The following is a 25855-nucleotide window of genomic DNA, read 5'->3' as shown; positions in this document are numbered from 1 at the left end:
CCAGAAGAAAATGTTTCCCAGCTTTCAAACCCAGGAAAAAACAACTTTTGAGAGGTGGACACTATGGGAATATAGGGGAAAAGATCCTTCTAGATATGACATATATGCTAATATTGTATGTGAATAATAATTATTGCTGTCATAGCAGAGATTGTACTCACTAAATAGTTCATGAGCTTCCTTTTTTTTTTTTTTTTTTTTTTTTTTTGCTGGTCTCCTGAAACTAGAGTGAAGCCATGGGACTAGTTCTGGCCACTGAACAGAAATGTGATGCGTTACTCTGGGGCAGAGGTCGTTGAAAGCCAGCATGATGCTTTGTCTCTCCTTTTTGCTGCTTCAGCAACCCTGAAGGCCACGTGTTGAGACATGAAGGTGGCATCACAAGATGGCAGGGTTAAGGGTCCCTGAGTCTTGGATGGGGGTGGTCCCCCATTGACCTGCTTCAGATTTTATGTGAGCAAGGAATAACCCTTTATTGTATTAGGCCACTGGGATTTCATTGCTTGTTGCACTAGCTAAGCTAAATTATCCTGCCTAATAAAGTTTTATATAAGGTTTTAGTGAACTGAACCACTTTATAGTGGTGGAAAGGAGGCCCACCAGAGGAGTGAATCATAAAGATCTCCTTAGGTGGGTGGGGCTGATAATCGGAGCCTCAGTAGGTGAGATCTTTCATTATGTAAATCACTTAAATACAGGGGATTGAATTGTGAGAAGGAAACAGAGCTGAGGTCACTGTCCTTCCCAGAGGATTCTGGGAGGATTAACCTGGACTTTTAACATTTGGGGGAATAGGAAAGAATATTCCGGGAGTAAGGGGAATGTTCTTTGCTTGTTTGGTTTTGCTTTTGCATTGCTTGTATTTTTCTTAAACTTTAACAAAAATGTTAAACAAGAAGGAGTTTAATTCAGAAATCCTTAATGGTATCAGTGACCATCAAAATGAGAGCACCCCAGTGTGATGGTGAGGCAAAGAGAGCTGAGTCTGGGATCGCTGCCAGTCTGTTTTTCTCCACCCTGCCTTTGTTTGCTAGATATGCCTACACAGCAGTCACATTCAGACTCCAGAGGTGACTTAAAAGCAGCTACAACCACTTAGAAACTGGCCACCTTCTTCCCTGTGCTGGCTTTGTCCCAGGACATGAACTTTGGGCAAGCTGTTCTTTTGCACGTGATCTGTAGGACCTTTAGCCTTCTAAAGTACTGCAAGCTTATCTTGTGCCTCCAGCTCTGAGCAGCCCTTCCTAGTGAGCCCCCAAGGGACCCAACCAACCATAGCGTAGGTCTGACCCCTGTGAACAGGTATGTGGGAGGAGAAGGGGGAAGGGAGGCAAATTTGAAGAAGGTGGGGGCAAATTAGTCTGTATTCTAATTCTTGGTCTGAAGTTTTTAAAAATTGTGGCATTGATACATGCACTTGACACACCATGACCATTAATGCCCTTTTGTGCATTAATGCTTTTTGTGTTCTGGGTATATGTGAGGAGCCGGCCATCTACACCATTTTGGAGAGGTGTCATTTCTTCATACTCTTGAGCATCTGTTGATTAGCAACTGGCAGGTTCTAGCATCCTCCCTGTCAACTTGATCTACAAAGCATCCATTGGGTGCTTGCCCTGAAATAAGCAGTTCAGTGACTATATCCATGAACACTCTTTGAGGACAGTGTTTTGTTATCATTGATTTCCATCATGGAGCAGTACCTTGCATACAGAGAGACCTCAATGAATGTCTCTCGCACTGGATTTCAGGTAGTGCTGCTGTGTGAGAGTTGGAATAATTATTTGTAGCTTGGCCCTGTGTATTGTCAACTCTTGATATTGGGTTAGGGCCAGTGTCCCGGGATCACTTTTTAATAAGTCTCCTAAAGACACTGCTGCAGACACCTGTTTTAGGAACCAGTGAGTTGGGTCATGGACCCTTGAAAGTATGCTGGAATAGCAGAACATCAGCCTTGAGGAACAGATGCCTGGGGTCTAGGCCTGGCTCCGCTGTGACATTTCACCTCTCTGGGTATTGCTTTATTCATGTAGCTCTAAAGGTGTGCTACTAAATGCCTGCAAAGTTTCCTCCCAGCTCTACAATTTGAATTCTTTTATTCATATCTGCATTTTCCCAGGAGTGCAGTTTGGGTGTTGTGTATGAAGACTGATAAGGAGAAAGGGACATCTTCTGTGACAGACAACATGAACGCTCCCTGGCCTTGACTTGGCCCTCACGATACAGGCTCAGAGCAGTAAATGCCTGTCCTCAATACCACCACTGACAAATAGCTTTCTGAAGTTTATTTCCAAGCCAGGTTTCCCTTCTCTGTTGTTTCCTGCCCTGACTTCTACAAGGCCATTTGTCCTAGATTATCCTCAAGTGCAGTACAGACCTCTGCAGAAAATAAGATGGCCTCTCTCTACAGCCTTCCTGTTTGTTTTTCTCCTGCAAACTCAGGCTGGAAAAAGAAACCAAGGATTATGCATATGTATCTTAGTATTTCTTTCAAGCTTCATGGCCCAGGGTCTGGAGGTTGAGTTGCGATGCTTTGATCACCCATTCTGGCATTAATACTTATTTCCATTCTGTTCTCTCTCTCCCTCTTTTTCCCCCCACCTCTTCCCTTGCTCCTGGAATTAGGCCCTTCTCTTCAATGTCTGCATCTCATTCCTTTTGTTATCATTATAGCAGGGCACGCGTTTGAATGTTGAGCAACAGCCATTTCATTTATCAGGCAGCTAGCCCCCTTGTGGGTCCTTCTGGTTTATCTGATGTGTCGCACTTGAAAAGACCCTCCGTCTAATCTTCTAAGGTAATTTCCTTTGTACTGTAAAAGACATTTGCCTGCTTTTGAGATTCATTTCACTTAATTTTGAAGTTATTCCAGGGTTTAGTTTTAATGCATTCAAAACTTAGAACATAGTCCTTTTCTTTCTCTCTCTTTGATTAGTTTAAGAATTCATTTTCATTTTTTATAATAATTATTCCTACTGTACATATTGCTTCCACAAGCCCAAGACTCATGATTGTATTTTACCTTTCCTTGTTTTGTTTTGTTTTGTTTTGTTTTTTGTTTCTTTCTCATCCATTGCATATCATTTGGGTATTTACCTGCATGAGTCTGTATCACATCATTGAAAATCAGCTTCTTTTCTCTTCACAGAGGATTTTTATGATGCTCATTGTTAAAAGACGCCACTGCTAATGATGGTTTTTTGTACCAGAAAAAAATTTCTTGAATTTGTGCGTATGGAGAAAATTTGAACCGAGCACAGACTATTCTGACACCCAACCCAAGACAATCATGTGTGGCTATTAAGCAACACTGAAAGAAGAACAATAGTAAAAACTAAAAACTAGCTACATTCAGAGTCTCCTGTACAAGAAACTTAATGCTGCGTTATTATTCTGCACGTTCTAGTTATTATTCTGCGCATTCTACCAAATACTCATTAATCAACACTCAGTGGTTGCATCTGGATACACAGTACAACTTACAAAAAATTACAAAAATCCTTCCATGTCTTGAATGCTTGCAAGTAATCACACAGACAAAAGTAATGAACCACTTCAATTGAGTTTCTATTTCTATTTTCATTATCAAAACCAGTGACTTAAGTTGGAAGATACTCTTTGAACATGATCATCGGTACATGCAAGTAAATATTCATAAAGAATTTTTAATTCCATGCTAGGGAACTGTCATCACGAATGAAGATGGATAAAAGGCCTTCTATTAATCAATAGATTATTTCATTTTAAGAAACTGCATGCAGATATAATCTTGCTCTTACCAGTGCTCTTCCTTTCCATTGCCCTTAGATATTGACACATCTTAGGTATTCAGAAGCTATCGTGAAAGAAGATAAAAATCCAGACTAATCAAATACAGATGGGTTGGCTACTTCAAAAAAGTTTTTTGACTTTTTATTTTGCTTATTTCATTATGTGACAAACCTATGTGAGCTCCCTTGAGATAGTTAACACAGTGACCTTAGCTTAAATGTTACCATACTGACTTTGGTTCTTTCAAACTGGTGACCAAAATGACTTGGAAGTGGACTTCAACAGTCCATAGGTTAGAAGCACACCATACAACAGCTCTTTATCCTTCAGTAGCTCTTATGGAAGTAAGCAACTTGTTATCATAAGGCTGTAACCTTATACTCTAATATTATGATAAAGACATGTAAGCGGACTTGGCTTTTGCGATTTCTTCTAAGATTCATATTTCAAAACCCTGTGTTCCACCAACCCGCAGGCTTGGTACAAAAGTTAGTTGTTCATAAAGGAACCAAATTTCAAGCAGAAGACCATGTTTTACCTACAGGTATATATCCATCTCTGGAAGGAGAAATCAACACTGAGTTCCGATCCTTAATTTCGGTTTTATTTTAAATGTTTTTGAATCTCAGATCTGAAGCTGATGGTATTGAAATGTGTTAATAACATTAAACATTCTATGCTTTTTGATCAAGTGTGAGGTATCCGAGGAAGCAAAAAGTCAAGTACAACATTCTTTAACCTGCTTTTAATTAGATCATTAGGGATTTAAGGCTCGATTGGTTGAATTACACTGCAGTTCCTCACTCTTAGCTATTGAGTTTATTTAAATTACATTTCAAACTAGTCATTATAGAAGAAGGTTTTAGAAAATTTTCTGGGCGAAATAAAGGACAACTCTTTGGAGAGCATGATGTCTTTTTAGACTAAAGAGACTTAAAGAAATGTCATTTGTCTTTGGAGCTCAGAAATAGGAAGGTAGTTTATAGAAACATCTTCAGTCCTGGATTGCTTCATTTTTGTGTCTCATCATACTGTTTGCTTTGAGGGGCTTTGAAGAACATTTATTCCTGCCTTTTGATGGTGTGGACACACGCAGAAGTACTAAGTCTACTGTGCTTCACATGGGGCAGAAAGTCACCTGGAATTTTGAATAAATTATTTGTTAACCTTTGAGAGGCCTTTGATTCTTTATGAAGGTAAAGAATTACCTTTATCAGAAAGGAAGTGCAAAGAAATTAAAATCAGTAATTGCTGGGGCGCCTGGGTGGCTCAGTCGGTTAAGTGTCCGACTTCAGCTCAGGTCACAATCTCGCGGTCTGTGAGTTCGAGCCCCACGTCAGGCTCTGGGTTGATGGCTCAGAGCCTGGAGCCTGCTTCCCATTCTGTGTCTCCCTCTCTCTCTGCCCCTCTCCCATTCATGCTCTGTCTCTCTCTGTCTCAAAAATAAATAAACGTTTAAAAAAAATTAAAAAAATCAGTAATTGCTGTTCTCTAAGTATCTGATTCCAGGGGCAAAAGTGTCAATCCTAGGACTGCGGAGCCATCCATTAACAATATGTGCATTGAAATTTGGGGAATCCATCGCTGTGTCCTTTGGGTGACACTACTGACCTATCTCTTTCTACCATGTGGTTCTAATGATGATCCCCTGATAACTACTATCTTTTTGAGTTAGCAATGAAATGCTAGAAAACTATTCAAGATCATTTTAGTTTCCATTTATTGTGTTGTGTTTCAGTAAGAAATTAGTGATTTAGATGTAGTATATTAAACACATAGTCTTTACTGATGGCATATTTTCCTGTATTTGTTCTTAAATGTATGTGATTGCACTATTACAACATGATTCTTCCAAGGAATAGGGAAACAAAAATCATAAGTAGCAATACACACTAAAATTAAAAAACAAAACACTAAGCTAAAAAAAAAATGAAACTAAACAAAACAGCCCTGAGGCATTTTAGAATATCTAGAAGAAAGGCTTTGTTTTATCAGAAGAGTTGTCAATGAGATTAAGAAGTCACTATATTTTGAGAATTATTTTGTTTAGGAATTACAGGGATCTGATCTTCTTTTTTTTTCTTTGGAGTTCCTGAAGTATCTTAAAGAGATTCCTTAGTAGAGAAAGATGAAGACAAAGTATTTGTCATTGTTCAATTCTGGTTGGTATGGTAAAACAAAAATAAATATTATTGAGGGCCTACTGTATGTAAGGGTCTATTCTAGCTTGTTGGGATACATCAGTAATTAGAAGACACAGATCTCTGTTCCAGGGCTTACATTCTGGCAGGAGTGGAACAAGAAATATATAATAAGCCTTATAACTAAGTGAATTCTATAGAAGACTAGTAGGTGGTAGGAGCTGTGAGAGAAAAACAGAATAAGATAAAGGAAGTTGGGAAAGGTTGCCACTTATCAGGAGTAGTTAGCATGGTCCTTATTGAAAAGATAGCCTTTGAAATTAAAAAAAGGGAAGTTGCAGACATCATTGGGGTGCCTGGCTGACTCAGTTGAGCATCCGACTTCGGCTCAGGTCATGATCTCGCAGTCTGTGGGTTCAAGCCCTGTGTAGGGCTCTGTGCTGACAGTTCATGGCCTGGAGCCTGCTTCAGATTCTTATGTTTCCCTCTCTCTCTGCCTCTTCCCCACTGTGTGCGCGTTCTCTCTCTCTCTCTCTCTCTCTCTCTCTCTCTCTCTCTGTCTCCCTGTCTCTCTGTCTCTCTGTCTCTCTCAATAAAAAATGTAGATGTTGTTAGGAAAATTTTACTCTATCCTTCAAGTTTCTTCTAACTGGTCTAAGAATTATATTTACTTGAAACAAATTAATGGGGGAGGGGGGAACCAAACACTTCACACATACGGAGGCCCAGTAATAGAGTTGGAACCCAAAGAAATGGCCAAGGCATGCACCTTTAACACATCTTAAAGAAACATAAATCTGTAAGGAATTGATGGAACAAAGAAATCTTATGTTTAGGAGCTTCAAATAGTAAGGAAAAGTAACAGTATTTATATTGGCTTCTTTGGACCTGAATTCTCTATTTCTGACCATAAGGATGTCTCTATTTTCTGGTTTAGGGAGGGTACTTTTGACATGGGAGTTTTATTTCCAACTTTCTGGAGACAGAGGAGTCTCAGAGTGTTCCTCTCCCACTGGTTGTTTCTTAAGTAACTTTAATTTAAAAAAAAAAATCAATATGCTTACCTCAGGCCCCTACAATATCAAATAAGAACATTGTAGGCAGAGGGAAAAGCCCAAGCACACCCTCTACTGTGGAAGAAGCCACTGGGATTGTACAAGAATGCATATATATTTGACAAGGAAAATATATGGGAATGAGGAGTCATGTGAGGGTTCTGATCAAAGCATGAAATGATGTGACTTACACTTTCCAAGCCATCACTCTGGTTTCCATCACGAGCCCAAGGAGAAAATAGTTGTGAGGCTAGTAAATTATTTGTACCCGCAAGATATTGTGTTTGCTTTGATCATTCTAGTAGCAGTGGCTGTATTAACAAACAGGTCTAATTTGAATATATCCTGGAAGGAGAGCCACCAGGATTTCTGGATAAGTTGAATTTGGGATGTGAGAAAAGTTTGTCAACAATGACTCCAGTCTTCTTGATCTGGCTTCCTAGAATGATAAAGTTGCCCTTAACTAAGGTTGAAGAGAATTTGGTTAGAATGAGTAAAGGGTAGGGATTGTGTGTAGTTGAAGATGACAGTTAAGACTCCTAAGTGGAGAGATGCCAAGTCGAGATGTGGAGTTGCATCTGAACATCTGTCATTGGTGAACTAAGTGAGAAACTGAGAAGGTAATAGGTCTTTTTGCAAAGGGTCTCTGTGCTACACACTCTTCGTTAATTCTGTGGATGAAATAATCATTGGTCAAGCCAACTGACTTTATTTGCTTTTTAGCATGTAAAGCTGTGCACATACTTTATCCAGCAAACATTTCCTACCAGAGGAAATACTTGACCTTTAACATTGAATAAAGTGCTCACATCCCATCCAACGGGCAGAGGATTAGAGCACAGAAGGCAGAAAGGTGATATCATTCCTGTTCTTATCAGTGCTGAGGCAGTGTGTATTTGCTCTTAGCAGTGCAATTAGTGAGTGGATAACAACCACACACACACACACAAAATAAGTAAAACCAAACCTCATCATAAACAATGGATTTGTATTGGCTCTCTAACCCCCACATACCTATCATTTGATGACATATTTCTCTAACATAAATACCCAACGAATAAATACTCTTCATTGAGAGTACTTTCTTGTCCACCACTGGGTTCAGGTGTAAGGGTTATCCTTACACAAAGTGTAATACTGAAAAAGGGTTAAAACAACAGATTTGTAAATCTCAAACTGCTCACAATCTCATGATCTCCTGAAGTCAGTGGTTTCATTAAAAAAATGTTACTTTCTAATTATGGTCCATAGGCATATGTGATGTTTGGATGTTATGCGAATATGGGTAGAATTTGATATTTAAAATTTTTCACTTAGCTTTATAAGATGCTGGATGCTTTATGTTCATTTGGGTTTTGGTTTTTGTCTTTTTTTGTTTGGTTTGGTTTTAAATATCCCATTCCAACACCCATGAATTTTCTAGGTAACCAATGTGAACAACCTGATGGTTAGTCCACTGCACCTTTGTGTGTGGTGTTTGTTATATATTAAAGAGCACATCAAAAGAATTTTCTCGAAAACTAGATTTGAAATGTGATAGAAATACCCCCAGAGTATACATAATGTGTGTCCTTTTAGGATCTTAACACATTTCTCTGTAGCTAGACTGAATAGTGAGTATCTCTCCAGGCCTACAGATATAGGTGTCATCGTTCTTTTTAAGATCTACACAATATTCTTTGTTATTAATTTATCATGACTTTTAGTTTTTCCTCTACTGATGGACAATCAAGATGGTTTTACTTTTTTGTAACGTCATTTTATACTGACGTTTTTGTACTGCTCACTAAGCACTTTATGCAGTGTGTGGCATAGACTAACCACACAGTAAATGCTAGCTATTATTGACAGATTTGGCATGATAAGTGCCGAAATTGGAGACCATTTCTCTCTAGCTCCTAAGCCTGTACTCCAACATGGTTGCTAGAACTCCCCCCATCCCCCCACAACTTCCCCCTTCTCTTTCTCCTCCTCACTCTCCATTCCTCCTTCAGTAACAGCTAGAATGTTTCTGAGTCTTAAGCTCCTCTTTGAATTTGAGACCAATGTCTGACCTTATGATGGATGTTTCCATATATATACTATTTCACTCTAAACTTTTGATTTGAAACACAAATTTGAGTTGTTCCTCCAAATTTGAGTTGTTCCTCCAGTGCTAGTTCTTCCCTAAATTAAAAGATAATTGTACCAATATTACCAATATTCCTTTACTCATTTGTGCCTAGAACTCACCATCCTGTACCCTTTTAATGCCTTCACCTCCACATCCAGTTAATCACAATAATATGTGGATTGGATTCCTCCTTTGTCCCTCAGATACCTTTTTTTCCCCCATTTATCCTCATTTTTTCCTAATTAAAATACTTATGACCTCAAACCTAATGACATGCTTCTGTCTGTATCCTGTCAAATATATCCTACTGTATACCAAGTTAAGATGTTAGAACATGCTTTATGAGTATCATTTTCTATCTAAAACAAGCCAAAATTCACCTTTTAATCTACAGATTGGAAGTCACCAAATCATGGCATTTTTTGAGGAAGAGACATTACACTAGAACAAGGCATCTCTTCTGTGGAATTCAATATGGCCGTGGTCTTTAAGTGGTGGTTTGGGTACATCTGACAGTGTGATCTTCACTTCTTCCCAAGGGAGATGTTTAAGTCTTAGATCACTTAGATTTTGAGTATGTTCTTCCCAAACTTGTGTTAAACATTCTATCCACAGATTTTTCTTAATTTTTCCTTTTGAAATACCAGAATAAGTCTCATTTCTCTGAAATATAATTTTCGAGTCCATGCAGAATACTATCATGGATCCCATTCTTGGATGCAACTTCTGACTTTTATGTTGCTAATATAACAAACTTTCTAGTTCCTTGCCATTCTTGGTCAGCCCATTATGAATGTAGTAAAAGTCCTCTTAAAATATAGACTTGAGCATTGAAAACAGTTGTCTAATTGAGAAATAATTCATTAATTCACCAGTATCTGTTTGAATACTGTTAAAAAATTTATTTGAGTAAATTTTAAAGATATTATTGGCTTTATTCAAAGATTTATGAATCAGGCAGCATCCAATCTAGCAGATAGAAAGGAGCTCTAAGAAGCTGTACAAAATGAAAGGTGTGAGTTAGTAGGCAGAAGGGAGTATGAACAAAGAAATTACACTAGACAAAAAAGCTGGTTGGCTATTTCAAGGTCACATTCCCTTAGGGGATAATAGGGATCTATCAGAGAGATTACCTAACTCATGCTGATTAGGTGCTATTTATTCATTCATTCATTCATTCATTCATTCATTTTTAAGGAGGCTCCACACCCAGCACAGGGCCCACGGGGGCTTGAACTGAAGACCCTTGAGGTCAAGAGTCATATGCTTAACGAACTGAGCCGCCCAGGCATCCCTGAATAGGTGGTTCTTGATTGACTGGTTTAAAATGCCATTTCTGGGGGAACCAAAACTAAGTCTCAGTTTCATGGCTTGGTGCTTAGCTTAGTGACTCAATTTTGAGCCTGGTGTCTTGTATTTAATGGTACTTACCTTGTACAGATTTGGTATGTCAAATGAATAAAGAAACACAAGTACTAACGTTCTGAAACTTAGGAGAGACTACAAATATAGATGTTAAATCTAAAAATGGATATAGTTTGCAAAGTAACTACAATTGTCATTAAAGAGATCCTTCCAGGGGCGCCTGGGTGGCTCAGTCGGTTGAGCGTCCGACTTCAGCTCAGGTCATGATCTCGCAATTTGTGAGTTCTAGCCCCATGTCGGGCTCTGTGCTGACAGCTCGAAACCTGGAGCCTCCTTCGGATTCTGTGTCTGCTTCTCTCTCTGCCCCTCCTCCACTTATGCTCTCTCTCTCTCCATCAAAAATAAGTAAAATATTTTTTAAAAATTAAAAAAAAAAAGAGATCCTTCCAGTTTTAGTTTCGTGAAGAGATTCTTTAGTTTCATGTGTGCTGTTCAGTCCCACATGAAATAGGAGCGAGACTTCTCAGCAGGAGTTTTAGATCTTGGTGGACAGGCCTCCACATTTTAGATCCAACTGTTGGCAGCACAAGGTGATACATATTTCTCTAATCATGAGCTATGTAAGTTAGAGAAGATTCCTTCTTGCTAATTCAGAATGACTTCTCACCACCAACTGTTAGAGTTGTCTACTGATGGTGGTGAATGGTAACAGAATTTGTCACCCAAAAATATGCCTCTTTGGCATAAGATTCTTTTAGGCTGATCATTTTTTTTTTTTTTTAATGTTTATTTATTTTTGAGACAGGGAGAGACAGAGCATGAGCAGGGGAGGGTCAGAGAGAGGGAGACACAGAATATGAAGCAGGCTCCAGGCTCTGAGCTGTCAGCACAGAGCCCGACGCGGGGCTAGAACTCACGGACCGCAAGATCATGACCTGAGCCGAAGTCGGCCGCCCAACCGACTGAGCCACCCAGGCGCCCCAAGGCTGATCATTTTTTTAACAGACAGCTCAGAAAATGGAAAAGTTACCTTTTTGTAAGAGACATTTATGCTTAAAAGGGAAATCTCCATTTGTGAGGGTATTTCCTTCTCTGTACCAGGAAGGGAAGGATGACTTAAATCTCTATAAACTCTGATTTATGTAGAAGACAATAACATAAATCTGTATAACAACCTTACTCCTGTTCAGTGTGTTTTTCCTGGTAACCTCCCATAACTGTGTCGTCCCCCCCCTACTTCCAATATCTTTTTGTCTTTAGCTAAAGATATTGTTTATGGGCGTAGCTTGGGCCATTTTGGAGAGTTGCTCAGTTTTCCTGAGTCTCTCCCATGTGTATAGGAGCTCTACACGTTGTTAAACTTGTGTTTGTTTGTTTTTTTTTCTCCTGTTAATCTTTTTATTACAAGGGTGTCTTAGTCAAGAACTTGAAACAGTAGAGCAAGTTATTCTTCTTCCCCCACAGTGGCCAGGTTGGATGAATTTATGTATCTGCTAAGTTTACTGGCCATAGATGATTCAAGATACGTAATTGGTATTCATCATCAGTTACCAATGGGGCGTATGTGAGAGGTAGGTTGGTCACATTCGGTACTGCCACCAGACTAGGCTCCCTGAAGCACAGATTGAGTTGGGTCACTCATAAGGGTGGTTTACATGGAGCAGAATTTGGCTGGAGAGGTGGAAACTTATCGAAGAACTGGAGCATTTTAATTTGTTTTATGTCTTTGTAGCAATATGATTCTTCCTCCAGTGTTGAACTCCCTCTCAGAGTGATCCAAGAATTTATTTTTCTCCATTATTATAAGAGACAGTTGTTAAGACACAAAACTAAGGGTTTTTCTTTACCCACCCCCCCCAACCTAGAAGATCCTAGAAGATACTGATTCAAAAACACCACTCATAGGAGCCATGGTTGAATTAATCAATTAGTGTAGGATGAGACATAGGAACAGAAACAAACATTTTAATTATTTTCTTCTTTAGGCAGTCAGACTGTTTTTCTGACATCTGAGGCTCAAAGTGTAGTGAACACAGGGTTGCTGCGAGTAGAGATTCAGACTGGTTATTTGTGCTGCATCCAAATGTGGGGAGAGTGGGAGGGTTTTGTGAACACTGGCCAATCGATCGGCTGCCTCTAGAGACCTGGCTTCAGTTCACAATATAATCATATCTAGATAATGACCCTTAAGGGAAAGCTGAGTTCCTTTATCTTTGCCTGTAATAAATTACGCGTATTTATATTTAATCACCAAGACATCAATGTCAAGTTCCTTGTCAAAAACCTGCTAAGGGGGGGGGGGGGAAGGAAAGAAAAAAAAAAAGGATATCTCTGGAAACCCCCACAGAACCTTTCTACTCCAATTTTGTGTGAACCTTCCCAAAGAGCCAAAGCTTGGTGTGGCTTCTGCTCATTGTCTAGGCTTCCCCTGGGCCATCCAGCATACTCTTTAAGCCAGAATCTCTGGTCAGTCCTCTTTTCCTAACTCTCCCTCAGTCTGTCATCAGAAAGGTGTGGTTTTTTGTTTTATCAGAAAGTTTTATCACTTATGCATCAACATCTATTTCTATTCCCATCATTTTCTCCATCCTCACTACCAGTTTCTTGCATTGGGCACCATTTCATGGCTCGTGTCACTGAAACAGCGTCCGGACTGGTCTCCCAGCACTCACTCTGGCACATTGAAGGGCATTCTTCATCTGGAAGAGTGATCTTCTTAGAAGTAACTTGGGAGGCACCGCTCCCCTGCTTAGACTTTCTGGTGGCTTCCTGCTGACTTTGCAGTGAAATTAATACCACATTGTTCAGGGGCCTCCAAGGGCTCCCCTCATGCCCTGTGGCTCTTCTTAGGTCTTTCTTCTTCCTTCTCACTTTGGTTGTCCAGTGCCTGGAACACACTGATCTCTGTCCTGCCTCAGGACCAGAGCGGTCTTTTCTCTGTTTTGAATATCCTTCCCTAACTGTGCATAACAGTTTCCCTCTGCACTATTTTGCAGGTCTCAGATAGAGGCCACCATTTCAGAGAGGTGGTTCTGATCAGCCTATTTAAAATAGGTCTTTCCAATACTTTTGACCCTGTTCGCCTCTATCTTGTTTGTTTCCTTCAGGTAATACATCACAAACTAATTAATTTTTTATCTACTTTTGTTTTGGTCTTTCTCCCATGATAGAATATATATTTCATGAGATAAGGGACCATGCCAGTCTTGTTCGTTGTTGTTTTCCCAAGCAGCCAGCTTGGTGTCTGAGCACTGTTAGTGCCCAATAAATAAATATTTATTGGTAATCATTACCACTGAAGTAGTCTTTCTATGCCCTTACCTGTAGGTTGGAGCCAGAGATGAGACTGGATTTAATGGTATGCCCCTATGAGAAAGCAGGGCTCTGTGGTGCAATCCTAGTACAGTTTTTTTTTTTTTAATATCTTTAAAAGTTTATTGATGTTTGAGACAGAGGGAGACAGCATGAGCAGGGGAGGGACAGAGAGAGAGGTTACACAGAATCCAAAGGAGACTCCAGGCTTGGAGCTTTCAGCACAGAACCCGACACAGGGCTTAAATTCTCGAACTGCGAGATCATGACTGGAGCTGAAGTTGGATGCTTAACCGATGGAGCCACCCAGGTGCCCCCTAGTACAGTTTCTTATGCAGATGTCACATGCTGCATGTTCAGCCACAGTCTGCTTGGTGGATAGGTGGTGCCAGTATGGCATGATTTGTGCAAGGATCATCCCAGTACTCGTAACGGTTTTCCTTGACTTAATTGATATGGGTTCTAGCATTCCAAAAACAAAAATGTATCGAGATACTATGTGTGTTTCACCATGCCAAGTTCTTTGCCTCCTTTATAACCACCCTTTGGGAATGGTATTATTATCACCATCTTCGTGAAGAAGGTGAGGCTGACAGAGGTTGGATAGTTTGCCCAGTGTTGATGTAGCCAGCAGATCCTGGATTATAATCGGCCATTCTGGTGTCAGTTCTCGCTATCTTAATGCTAATACATACATTTGGTATAAATAAAGGGCCTCCCCTTTTGTTGTATTTTATTACTATTTTTTAATTTTTTTAAGTTTATTTATGAGACAGAGAGCCAGCATGAATGGGGGAGGGGCAAAGGGAGAGAGAGAGAAAGACACACACAGAATCCAAAGCAGGCTCCAGGCTCTGAGCTGTCATTACAGAGCCCAGCTCGGGGCTCAAACTCACAAACCATGAGATCATGACCTGAGCTGAAGTTGGACATTTAACTGACTGAGTCACCCAGGTGCCCTAAGAACCTACCCTTTTAACAAATTTTTTTTTAACGTTTTATTTATTTTTGAGACAGAGAGAGACAGAGCATGAACGGGGGAGGGTCAGAGAGAGGGAGACACAGAATCTGAAACAGGCTCCAGGCTCTGAGCTGTCAGCACAGAGCCCGATGCGGGGCTCGAACTCACGGACCGTGAGGTCATGACCTGAGCCAAAGTCGGACGCTTAACCGACTGAGCCACCCAGGTGCCCCAGAACCTACCCTTTTAAATTGTTTTATTTTCACTGAGGCAGGGGTGTTGTGGTAGTAACATTCTCAGTCACCACACAATATTTCAATAATTTCATTGGTTCACTCTCCTCTGTGACAGAGAAATACATTGAGAAGAGACAAACCCTGGGGCCCCTGGGTGGCTCAGTTGGTTAAGCGTCCAACTTCAGCTCAGGTTATGATCTCACGGTTCATGAGTTCAAGCCCCATGTCAGGCTCTCATGCAGAGCCTGCTTTGGATCCTCAGTCTCCCTTTGTCTCTGCCCTTCCCCTGCTTGCTTGCATGCTCTCTTTCTCCCTCAAAAATAAACATTTAAGGTTAAAAAACAAAACAAAACAAAAACAAAAAACCTGAGAAGGTGAATGCAGAGAAAGCAGGCTAGGTGGGAAGGTAGGTAATGCCGTGATGGGTAAAATCTCCTATCATCTATTTTACTGTCAGCCTTAATGTTCATTTTGGCGGTTATGAACTTAACAGTAATAATTGCCCCTGTATCCCTAGGACAGAACCAATATTTGTTTCTGGAATACCTTCAAAATGAGTTTCCTGAGAGATGGACAAGATAGCTGGTATAGGTTTTCCTTAAATTTAGTACTATTTTCGGAATTCAGTGAAATAAGCCTTCTGGTGTATCATATGTAGGTATGTGCTACACACGGTGACTTTATATGGAGAGCTTCTCATTTAATCTCCATAACATAAGGTAGGTAACTGTTACTCCATTATAGAGTGATGCGGTCAGATTCACATAAAAATTTAGGCAATTGGATATTCCAGAGCATACGTTAATATCCAGCAAGGTAACCTGCTTGCCCTGCTGCTTTGTGGTGCTCCCCATGAAAATACCGCTGATCTCGGTAGCACTGCGGTGGGGCTAGTGAAAAACGACAAAGGTGTTGAAGACCCACACTTTGCTTGCCTGTCCTTGTTCGCCCTTTTACTAGCAGTGAGACCCTGACACAGTTGTACTTCTGCAGTGGCTGAGGCTTCTGATGATAAAGTGGAGATCATCAGAATCTAAGAGCGGTTCCAAGAACCAAATGAAATAGCATGTGTAAAACCACAGTACGCCAAGGGAAGGTGATCAAACGGTGTTTCCTCACCATGGTCTCCACTGTTGGCATTGATATCTCAGGTAGGAGTTGCTCATGGCCTCCCCCGGCTCTGGTCCTTCCTGCTGCTGCTGTCCCTCATGCCTTTCTGCAGCTTGGGGATCGCACCGGGGACCAGCTGACTATTTCTCAATGCTTCAAATGTCATTCTGCTGCTTTTTCTAGGCAGTAATTTACCTTTGACAGTGATGGATTATTATTCAGCTTTGATTCATAGCAGGGTTGCCTTATAAGGACGGAGTGGCATATCAATGAGGAGTGCTGCTGTTTTAAATATGGGAAATATTTTCAGTAATTTCCTAATTAGCATGAGTAGATAGAAAAGCCATTTGCTGAGCTCAGTGAGGAGCACGTTCTAAGTCCTGTATGCATACATGTGGTTCAAATTCCTCTGCGGTGGTGATTCATCCAGCAGACACTGTCTAATGGGATCCATCCCCTAAATACATAACCTAGTTGAGGACAGTGAGCTACAGGTTCCATCCAGGTACAGGTGCTGACTGTGAGTGTGGCCCAAAGAGACATTTGAAATCTTTGTCTGAGTGTCTCTTTTTGATAAATGTGAAAATGGTCTTTGACCTTTCCTACTCCATGGGAAACTTACAAGGATTCGACTCTGAAAAAAATCCGAACTTAGAGTCAAAGTATAACATTATTCACTTGGTTTTAGTTTAATCATCGTTAACTGGCTTTGGTCTCATGCAGCAAACCAGTCATAGTCAGAATGTGTGTGATATGTCGTGAGGGAATTGGGTAAGGAAATCTAATTAAATAATATGTCTATCTTTAAAGCTAGAAAAAAAATGCAAAAACTAGGGGAAACAAAAAGAAACCCAACCCCATACTTCAGTGAATTCAGTGTCATTATTCATATGTAAGTATCACACATTGCCAATTTGTCCAGGAAGAGGGTACCCAGAGTGTTGTCCTTCTATCGAAGGAAGAATCCTTATCTTCTAATGTATCCTGTGACTGCACAGTTTAGGGAACCAAGGCCAAGAGATGTGGAGTGACTTTCCCTAGATCATACAACTGACTGTTCATAAGGTTGGATCCTGAGTCTTAAGACTCCCAGCACAGGACTCCTGCTTACAACTGGACAGTGGCAGAATCCTAGTCATACTGTCCAACCTCAGGTCATAATGTCATAACTGAGATTTAGGAGATGATTTTTATTATGCTTAATGCCTTAAGCGATTTTGGTCCAATTACTCCTCTTATCAGAAGGTAAGCATTTTCAGAGTCTGTGGAACCTCGCCATTGCTGCCCCTCTTGTAGCGGACCGCTGCACGACATCCGATGCGTATACCTTTTGAAACTAAAATGGTACTTGGCATCATGAGTAATTTTATGTGTCAATGTGGCTGGACAATGGCCCAGATATTTGGTCAAACGTTATTCTTGATATTTCAGTGAAGGTGTTTGTTTTTTGGAATGTGATTAACATTTATTTATTTGTTTTTAATTTTTGAAGTTTATTTACTTATTTTGAGAGAGTGAGCAAGAGTGAGCAAGAGCGAGCATGCATGAGCTGGTGAGAGGCAGAGAGAAGGAGATAGAATTCCAAGCAGGCTCCATGCCATCAGCACAGAGCTCGAACTCACAAATTGTGAGATCATGACCTGAACCAAAATCAAGAGGCAGACCTCAACCTGATTGTGTCACCCAGGGGCTCCTGGGATTAACATTTAAACTGATGGACTTGGAGTAAAGCAGATTAACCACTGTAATGTGGGTGGACCTCATCAAATCAGTTGAAGGCATTCATTAAACTAAGCCTGTTCCCCAAGCAAGAAAGAATTCTGCCAGTAGATGGCCTTTAAACTCAAACTCTTCCTTGAGTCTTCAGTCTGCTGGCCATCCCTGTACATTTTGGATTTACCACACCTCCACAAACATGGGAGCCAATGATAAATCTCTCAATCCTACTTATCTCTTTGCATATAGTGTCATACCTCATGAAACTTAGCAGAAACCACATTATTTTTTTTTATGTGTGGCCACAGGGACATTTTTTTTAATTTATTTTTTATTTTTTAAAATTTACATCCAAATTAGCATATAGTGCAACAGTGATTTCGGGAGTAGATTCCTTAATGCCCCTTACCCATTTAGTTCATCCCCCCTCCCACACCCGCTCCAGTAACCCTCTGTTTGTTCTCCATATTTATGAGTCTCTTCTGTTCTGTCCCCCTCCCTGTTTTTATATTTTTTTTGCTTCCCTTCCCTTATGTTCATCTGTTTTGTCTCTTAAAGTCCTCATTCGAGTGAAGTCATATGATTTTTGTCTTTCTCTGACTAATTTCACTTAGCATAATACCCTCCAGTTCCATCCACGTAGTTGCAAATGGCAAGATTTCATTCTTTTTGATTGCCAAATAATACTCCATTGTATATATACACCACATCTTTATCCACTCATCCATCGATGGACATTTGGGCTCTTTCCATACTTTGGCTATTGTTGATAGTGCTGCTATAAACATGGGGGTGCATGTGTTCCTTTGAAATAGCACATCTGTATCCCGTGGATAAATGCCTAGTAGTGCAATTGCTGGGTCGTAGGGTAGTTCTATTTTTAGTTTTTTGAGGAACCTCCATACTGTTTTCCAGAGTGGCGGCACCAGCTTGCATTCCCACCAACAGTGCAAAAGAGATCCTCTTTCTTTGCATCCTCGCCAACATCTGTTGTTGCCTGAGTTGTTAATGTTAGCCATTCTGACAGGTGTGAGGTGGTATCTCATTGTAGTTTTGATTTGTATTTCCCTGATGCTGAGTGATGTTGAGCATTTTTTCATGTGTTGGTTGGCCATCTGGATATCTTCTTTGGAGAAGTGTCTATTCATGTCTTTTTCCCATTTCTTCACTGGGTTATTTGTTTTGTCGGTGTAGAGTTTGATAAGTTCTTTATAGATTTTGGATATTAACTCTTTATCTGATATGTCATTTGCAAATATCTTCTCCCATTCTGTCGGTTGCCTTTTAGTTTTGCTGATTGTTTCCTTCGCTGTGCAGAAGTTTTTATTTTGATGAGATCCCAGTAGTTCATTTTTGGTTTTGTTTCCCTTGCCTCCGGAGACGTGTTGAGTAAGAAGTTGATGTGGCCAAGATCAAAGACGTTTTTGCCTGCTTTCTTCTCGAGGATTTTGGTGGCTTCTTGTTGTACATTTAAGTCTTTCATCCATTTTGAGATTATTTTTGTGTATGGTGTAAGCAAGTGGCAGAGACCACATTATTCTTTCTCCAATTGATCCCTGATTAATATAGATGTTGGTATTGGGAAGTCGTTGTTGCTATAACAAATACCTAAAAATGTGGACATGGCTTTGGAACCAGGTAATGGGCAGAGGCTGGAAGATTCTTGAGGTACTTGTTAGAAAAGGCCTAGATTGCCTTGGAGACCTGGTTGGTAGAAATTCAGATGTTAAAGGTTTTGTGGTAGATAGAATTTGTAAGTAATGAAGTTGGATGTTTCATTGAGTGAATTTCTAAGCAAAATGTTGAAGGTGTAGCTGGGTTTTTGCTTTTTGCTTAGAGTAAAATGCCAATGGAGAGAGATAAATTAAAGGAGTTGTTAAAAAGAAACCAGAACTGGAACATTTATAAAATTCTCAACCTATCCACATTGTAAAAAAAATGAGAAAGCTTTTCTGGAGAGAACTGCAAAGGTGGGCAATCATTTAATAAAGAGATTTAGGGTGTGACTCATGGATCCAGTCAGCCGTGTCAGCAGAAGACAGGAATAGAGATGGGGTTATACCAGCAGAAACACTGCCAGTTTGGAATAAAGGGAAAGAAATAAGATGAAATCAAAGCAGACTGTTAGATATCTGGGCTTCTATGGGATGGAACAGTAGAGTTGTCTGGCAGTGCCCATGCCTTGTCCTTCAAGGAAAGGGAAGAATGACCCAGAAGGAAATTGAGAGATTGACAAAGCTATCATTGCCACCCGGGGCTCAGAGGGCACAGGTTTGGGAGTCAAGATCGTCTCTGCCTTGGTTTCAGAAGGCAGGTCACTTCCTAGGTCTCAGTGGGACAGCTTGCTACTCAGGACCACAGGGGCTGCACTGCCAACCCATGGGAAGGCAAGGGCCATCACCCTCAAGGGTGCAGAGGACAAAGCATCAAACCAAAGTGGATTATCCTTGAGCCTCAGAGTCAAATGGACTTTGCCCTGCTAGGTTTCAGACTCGCTTGAGACCCATGATTCTTTTCTCCTTTCCTGTTTTTCCCTTTTGAAAGGAGACTGTCTACCTGATGCCTGTCCCACCCACCACTGTGTTTTGGAAGCATATACTGTGTCCAGTTTCACAGTTCACAGCTGGAGGGGAATCTTGCCTCAAAATAAATCTTACCTCAAGTCACACCTGTGCGTGATTTACATAAGATCTGGGACTTTCTGTTGATGCTGGTTTAAACTTTGGGAATTATTGGGAAGGGGGGTGAGTGTATTTTGTGTGTGACAAGGACATGGATTTTGGGGGGCCAGAGGATGGAGTATTATGAGCTGAACCGTGTCCCCCCCCCACATTTCATATGTTGAAGCCCAAAAGTCCAGTACCTCAGAATGTGACTGTGTTTAGGGATAGGACTTTTAGAGAGGTGATTAAGTTAAGATGATGCCATTAGGTTGGGCCCTAATCCAACCTGAGTAGTGTCATCATAAGAGGAAATTTGGCACACAAAGACATTGGGGATGACAACACACAGAGAGAAAGGCCATGTGAGGACATAGTGAGAAGGTGGCCATCTGCGAGCCAAGGAGTGTCTCAGGATAAGACAAAGTTGTCCATACCTTGATCTTAGACGTAGAGTCTTCACATCTGCAAGGAATTAAATTTCTGTTCTTTAAGCCACGTACTTTGTGATACTGTGTTATGGCAGTCTTTTATTTTTTTAATTTTTTAAGTTTATTTATTTTTTAGGGACAGTATGTGTGCCAGTGGAATAGGGGCGGAGGGAAAGAGGAGATAGAGAGAATCCCAAGCAGACTCCATGCTGCCAGCACAGAGCCTGATGCAGGGCTCCATCTCATGAACTGTGAGATGATGACCTGAGCCCAAATCAACAGTCTAATGCTTAACGGACTGAGCCACCCAGGGGCCCCTGTTATGGCAGTCTTAGAAAACAAATACACTTGGCAAACTTTTCTTGAGTATATCATTCTCAACTGTTCACTTGTTAAGGTCAGCTGTATCTGAGATTTCCTTCCATATACATGATGCTTTGGGTTAGTTATTGTAAAAGTTAAACATTGCAGCCCAGGGTATTCTACCTATTTTGCAATCCTGAGACACTGTCTGGTCTAGGTCCAACAAAAATTTATACTGAATCACAATTACATTCAGCTTTAATTGTATGCATATGTTGTTTGTTCATGTCGAAGATCATTTTTCAGTTTCCACAGTTAATAAAATATCGCCCATTTAAAAGCGAGAGCTAATCACTATTCATACACAAACTTTGACTTCACTTACATAAAGCCCCAGTGGGAAGGATACATTGTAAAGATAGCATATTTATTATAATATATTTTCTTCTTAAAATTGTGTTAGTTGTTATTTATAACCAGATCTCTCCTTATTTAGCAGTTCCATTTTCTCTCTTTTGGCAGCCATTAGAAACAGCAGTACAGAATTGCCTTACTTATTTGGCTTTATTGAGGATTTCAGAGGCTTGTGGAAGGGAAATGTCTAGATAACCAAAGTTGTCTTTTGTGTTCCCAAACTGAAACAAACACCCTAATAATCTTGGATGGAGATGTCTTGAAGCACATTATATAATGCCTTCGCTTGGTACATCAGATACAGTGGACCTGCGTTAAGTATTTTTGATTTAGGATTTTTGTTATGAACATTATTATTCTTCTGACCTCTGGGAGACAGGGGAGCTGAGGAGATACTAACGACTTTGGTGCTGGTTGTCATTTCACCAAACGGCTTCCGTTTCCTCTGTGCTTTGAGCTCTTGGGGATAGTTTTAGGATTTTACTTTTTTATCAAAATCTTTCATAACTGTATCTGGTAGTTTCATTTTCTTCCTCTTCACATTTGTCTATGGCATTCCTTCTCCCCATTCCTTATTTTCTTTTTTAAAAACCACTGCGTGCTTATATAATTGAACTGCCTACCGTTGTTTACAAAAGTAAGCACAGACAGGCTGTGATTATAGGCCTAATTTATAGCACTTGAACTTCACAGTATTAACATTCATCTTTAAGGGATTACCAGTGCTTTCCATTTGCTTGTCTATGTTCAGGTAGTTGAGGCTGCTGAGCTGAGCTTTAGGGAAAGAAAGTATTTTTATAGCAGATAACATCAAGCAAGGACCTCTTCCAGAAAGTATCTCTTCCTGCTGTTTTAAGTTTTTGTGCAAGTGAAATGTAAATGCTTTGTTTTAGAGAACATATCATTCATTTACCATGCAGTAACTTTTCACAACAAACATTAATGGAGTTCTGAAGATCTTGGCTTTTAAATGTGACTGTTAATGTGACAGACCTAAGTCTTTAAACAATAGGCCTACGTTTGATAAATTAGACTCCACTTGACTTACATCAGAGATGTCCTTATTTAAGGGTATCATAATACGAGAGCCTTACATTACCATGTACTTTAACTGATTTTTACAAACTAGATGTTTTAGATGCTTCGTTTCTGTAAATGAGGAACCCAAGCATTATTATCCGTGGTAGCTAGCAACATACTAAAAAACAGATCTCAAGAAGAGGGCAGCACTTGAGAAATTGTTTCCCTGTGGGAGGAGATCCACAACTCAAAATATTTTTTTTTTTCTTTCAGCTTCTAGGAACTGTCTTTAGGGATTGAGAAAATGGTACTCTGTGACACATGTATCCTTTTGGTTTGATTTACTTTTCCCATCCCCTGCCTTATGCTTCTGATATTGAAACTGCATTTTCTTATTTATTCTCCGCTCGGACCTCGATCTGCCAGAAACTATCAACTACGGGTATTACTGTCATTTGTTTCTGTAGGAATACTTAACCAGATCATGTGCTTTTGTGGTCTGCGTGTTTTTTGTCTCGGGGTGGAGGGGGTGTTTTCTATTTTTTGTTTTGTTTTGTTTTGTTTTACTCTGTTCTTCTCTGTCTTAAGAGGACCAGTGCACCTTTGAACTTGGGAAGACCATGTTGCATGAGACATGCATCTGATAAACAATAATTACCTCATCTCAAATATTTAACTAGCTAATTGTCTTTCTTTTCTATTGCTTCCCGAATGCTGCACTTTTCTTCTTTGCGCTCTTTCCGAGAGTCTAAATGTGAGTCTGCATTTCTGGCCTTCATTTCCTTAAGCAAAGAATGAGCTTCAACTTGTGGTCAAATGAAGCAGATAGCTGCATTATTCCTCAGTTTGCAGGGCTTACAGATTGATTTCTCCTCTCTTTCACCTGTTTTCTTTTTATCTTAACTATGACACGATGTGACTTAGACGAGATAACTCTGTCAGTGGGGAATGCGGCTACATCAGTGTGCAAAAGGCAGAGAACTGGAAGGTGTCTACCAGCATATTCGTCCTGAATCGAGGAAATGATGGAGTTAGCCATCAGCGGTTGAGAACTTGGGTCTCAGAAGCCATCACATGCATTATGACACTAAACATCCCCTTGTATCTGTACTTTAATTTTATTAACAATTGAGATTTGCTTCAGTGAAGCCTGTGACAAAAACCAGTTGACTTTGTAGTTAAGCATCTGTTTCTAGTCTTGAAAATAGGCAGCCTGTTATCCATGTGGCTGAGAGGGAGTGTCAAGGTTGTATGTGTTTTTTAAATGTTGTGTCACAGAGAGTCTGGAAGCCAATTGGCTTAAAACTCCATTGTGTTTCCTTATGTTGTTGGTCCTATGTTTATAAATACTAAATTTACTTTTCCAGTCGGCACATAATATAAAGGGAGCTTTAGGTTGTTTAGATCATGGAATTAAAAAAAAGTGAACCATCAAAAAAAAATCCAAACCCAGAAATGGGATTAAAACAAAACAGTTGCTGTTATAAATATGAAAGAAAACAAATCTAATATTGAGTATTTGAAATTGTTTGAATTAAAGAGAATATTGAGGTTTCGATGTAAAGTTTGGTTTGTAGCATGCTTTATAATGGGTTTTAATGGATACTTTATTTTCTTTAATTGAAAAACTGCCCACAATATTTCTATGAGCAGGAGACTTTGCATTTCTAGGCTTTACTAAAATATGTCCAGGAGAAAGTTACTGAAATTGATAGGTGGATTTTTCTCTTAAGCAAATAGAACGTCTTTGAAAATATTTTTAAATTAATTTTATTTTTCATAATTTTGAGATGACTAACATTTGAGCATAAGGAGAGAGGGCTTAAACCGTCTTTTACTAGTAGATGGATCCCTTTGATAAAATGGATGCCAACTGAAGAGTCAAATTCTCAACATGATCTTTCTCATTGTCCTGTCATGCTTGTCTCCATTTTTTAAAAATTTTTATTTATTTTTGAGAGAGAGAGAGAGAGCGCGCGCGCAAGCAAGCAAGCACAAGCTGAGTAGGGGCAGAGAGAGGGAGATGCAGAATCCAAAGCAGGCTCCAGGCTCTGAGCTGTCAGCGCAGAGCCCAATGTGGGGCTTGAACCCATGATTCATGAGATCCTGACCTGAGCCAAAGTTGGACGCTTAACTGACTGAGCCACCCAGGCGCCCCTTTGCTTGACTCTTCTAAATGTTTACCCATCATGCTTGTCTCTTCTGAATGTTTACACTTTCCTTTTAGTTGGCTCTCCTTGTCCCAAACACTATGCAAATACACAAACTACCTTCTCTGTGAGATTATTGGCACTTAGTGCTTTAGTTAAACTGCATCATTTTATGTTTAACTTGCAGTAATGGAGTGTCTGATTAAATCTTTACCATCTCTGCAGAACAGTTCCTAAGTGCATAGTGCAAAATGTTTCTGAAGAAAATGAAATAATGTATTAAACAGTGTTTTGCATTATAATGAACTTTTGGGGACATCTTAGGATAATTAACCTTAACAGAAGTATGATAATATAATAACATCTTTCCTAACCCTAGAACCTTTACTTTTACTGCAGTATTTTTGATACTGTTTAGGAAAATCCTGTGTGTGAAAGCCAAGTATTATTATACTCATGTTACAGATAGAAAATCTATAACCTCTAGAAAGAATTGATTTCCTAAGAATTACAGATAGATGGTGACCATTTATGAAAAGCCCTACTCTCCATTCAATTGTTTGCTATTCAAACTATTTGTACACACTGGTAGAATTCTAACTTTTAAAGTGTGTGCCTTGCATAAGTTGAGTCAAATGTTTGGAATATTTATTCAGATGCAATTGTCCAGAATAATTGTGACAGATGAGAAATTTGTCCCCATCTACATCAAAAATTGTCAGTTATCATTTTTGTGATTTAGTTCAAGTGCATTTTAATTGTTTTACATATATATTTTTAAGATGTTATTATTTTTTTCAAGTAATCTCTACACCCAACATGGGGCTTGAGCTCACAACCCCGAGATCAAGAGTCACATGGCTCTACCGACTGAGCCAGCCAGGTGCCCCAATTCTGTTTTACAAAAAGGGACTTTCCTTTGCCCTGCTTTAGAAATCTCATTTTAACACCTTTTTTACCCACAGTTTCAGATTTATTTCCCCTAGGCATGGTCTTTAGGGTTCTGGGTTTGGATTAAGGAATGATACGCAGGAGAGGGGCTCTAGTGAGTCTTGGGGCTTACAAAGGAGTGATGGGGTGGGACCGGACACCTGACA

General features: G+C 39.9%; 1 protein-coding gene across 6 annotated transcripts in view; it reads left to right on the top strand.

Annotated features, from left to right (window-relative positions):
• UNC5D (unc-5 netrin receptor D) overlaps nt 1–25855 on the top strand; it is a 547698-nt gene that overhangs the window by 237017 nt on the left and 284826 nt on the right. For 3 of the 6 annotated variants that reach the window (XM_042983511.1, XM_042983510.1, XM_042983508.1), the window contains exon 1: nt 15470–15539. The exons of the other annotated variants lie outside the window; for them this stretch is intronic. In XM_042983511.1, coding sequence (XP_042839445.1) covers nt 15524–15539 — 16 coding nt within the window. In that variant the 5' untranslated portion in view covers nt 15470–15523. Of the gene's footprint in view, nt 1–15469; nt 15540–25855 lie in introns of those variants that run through there. 6 annotated transcript variants of the gene reach the window in all.

This window comes from Panthera tigris, chromosome B1 (genome assembly GCF_018350195.1).
Source record: "Panthera tigris isolate Pti1 chromosome B1, P.tigris_Pti1_mat1.1, whole genome shotgun sequence".
Taxonomy (NCBI): domain Eukaryota; kingdom Metazoa; phylum Chordata; class Mammalia; order Carnivora; family Felidae; genus Panthera; species Panthera tigris.
This window is presented reverse-complemented; position numbering and strand designations above follow the sequence as displayed.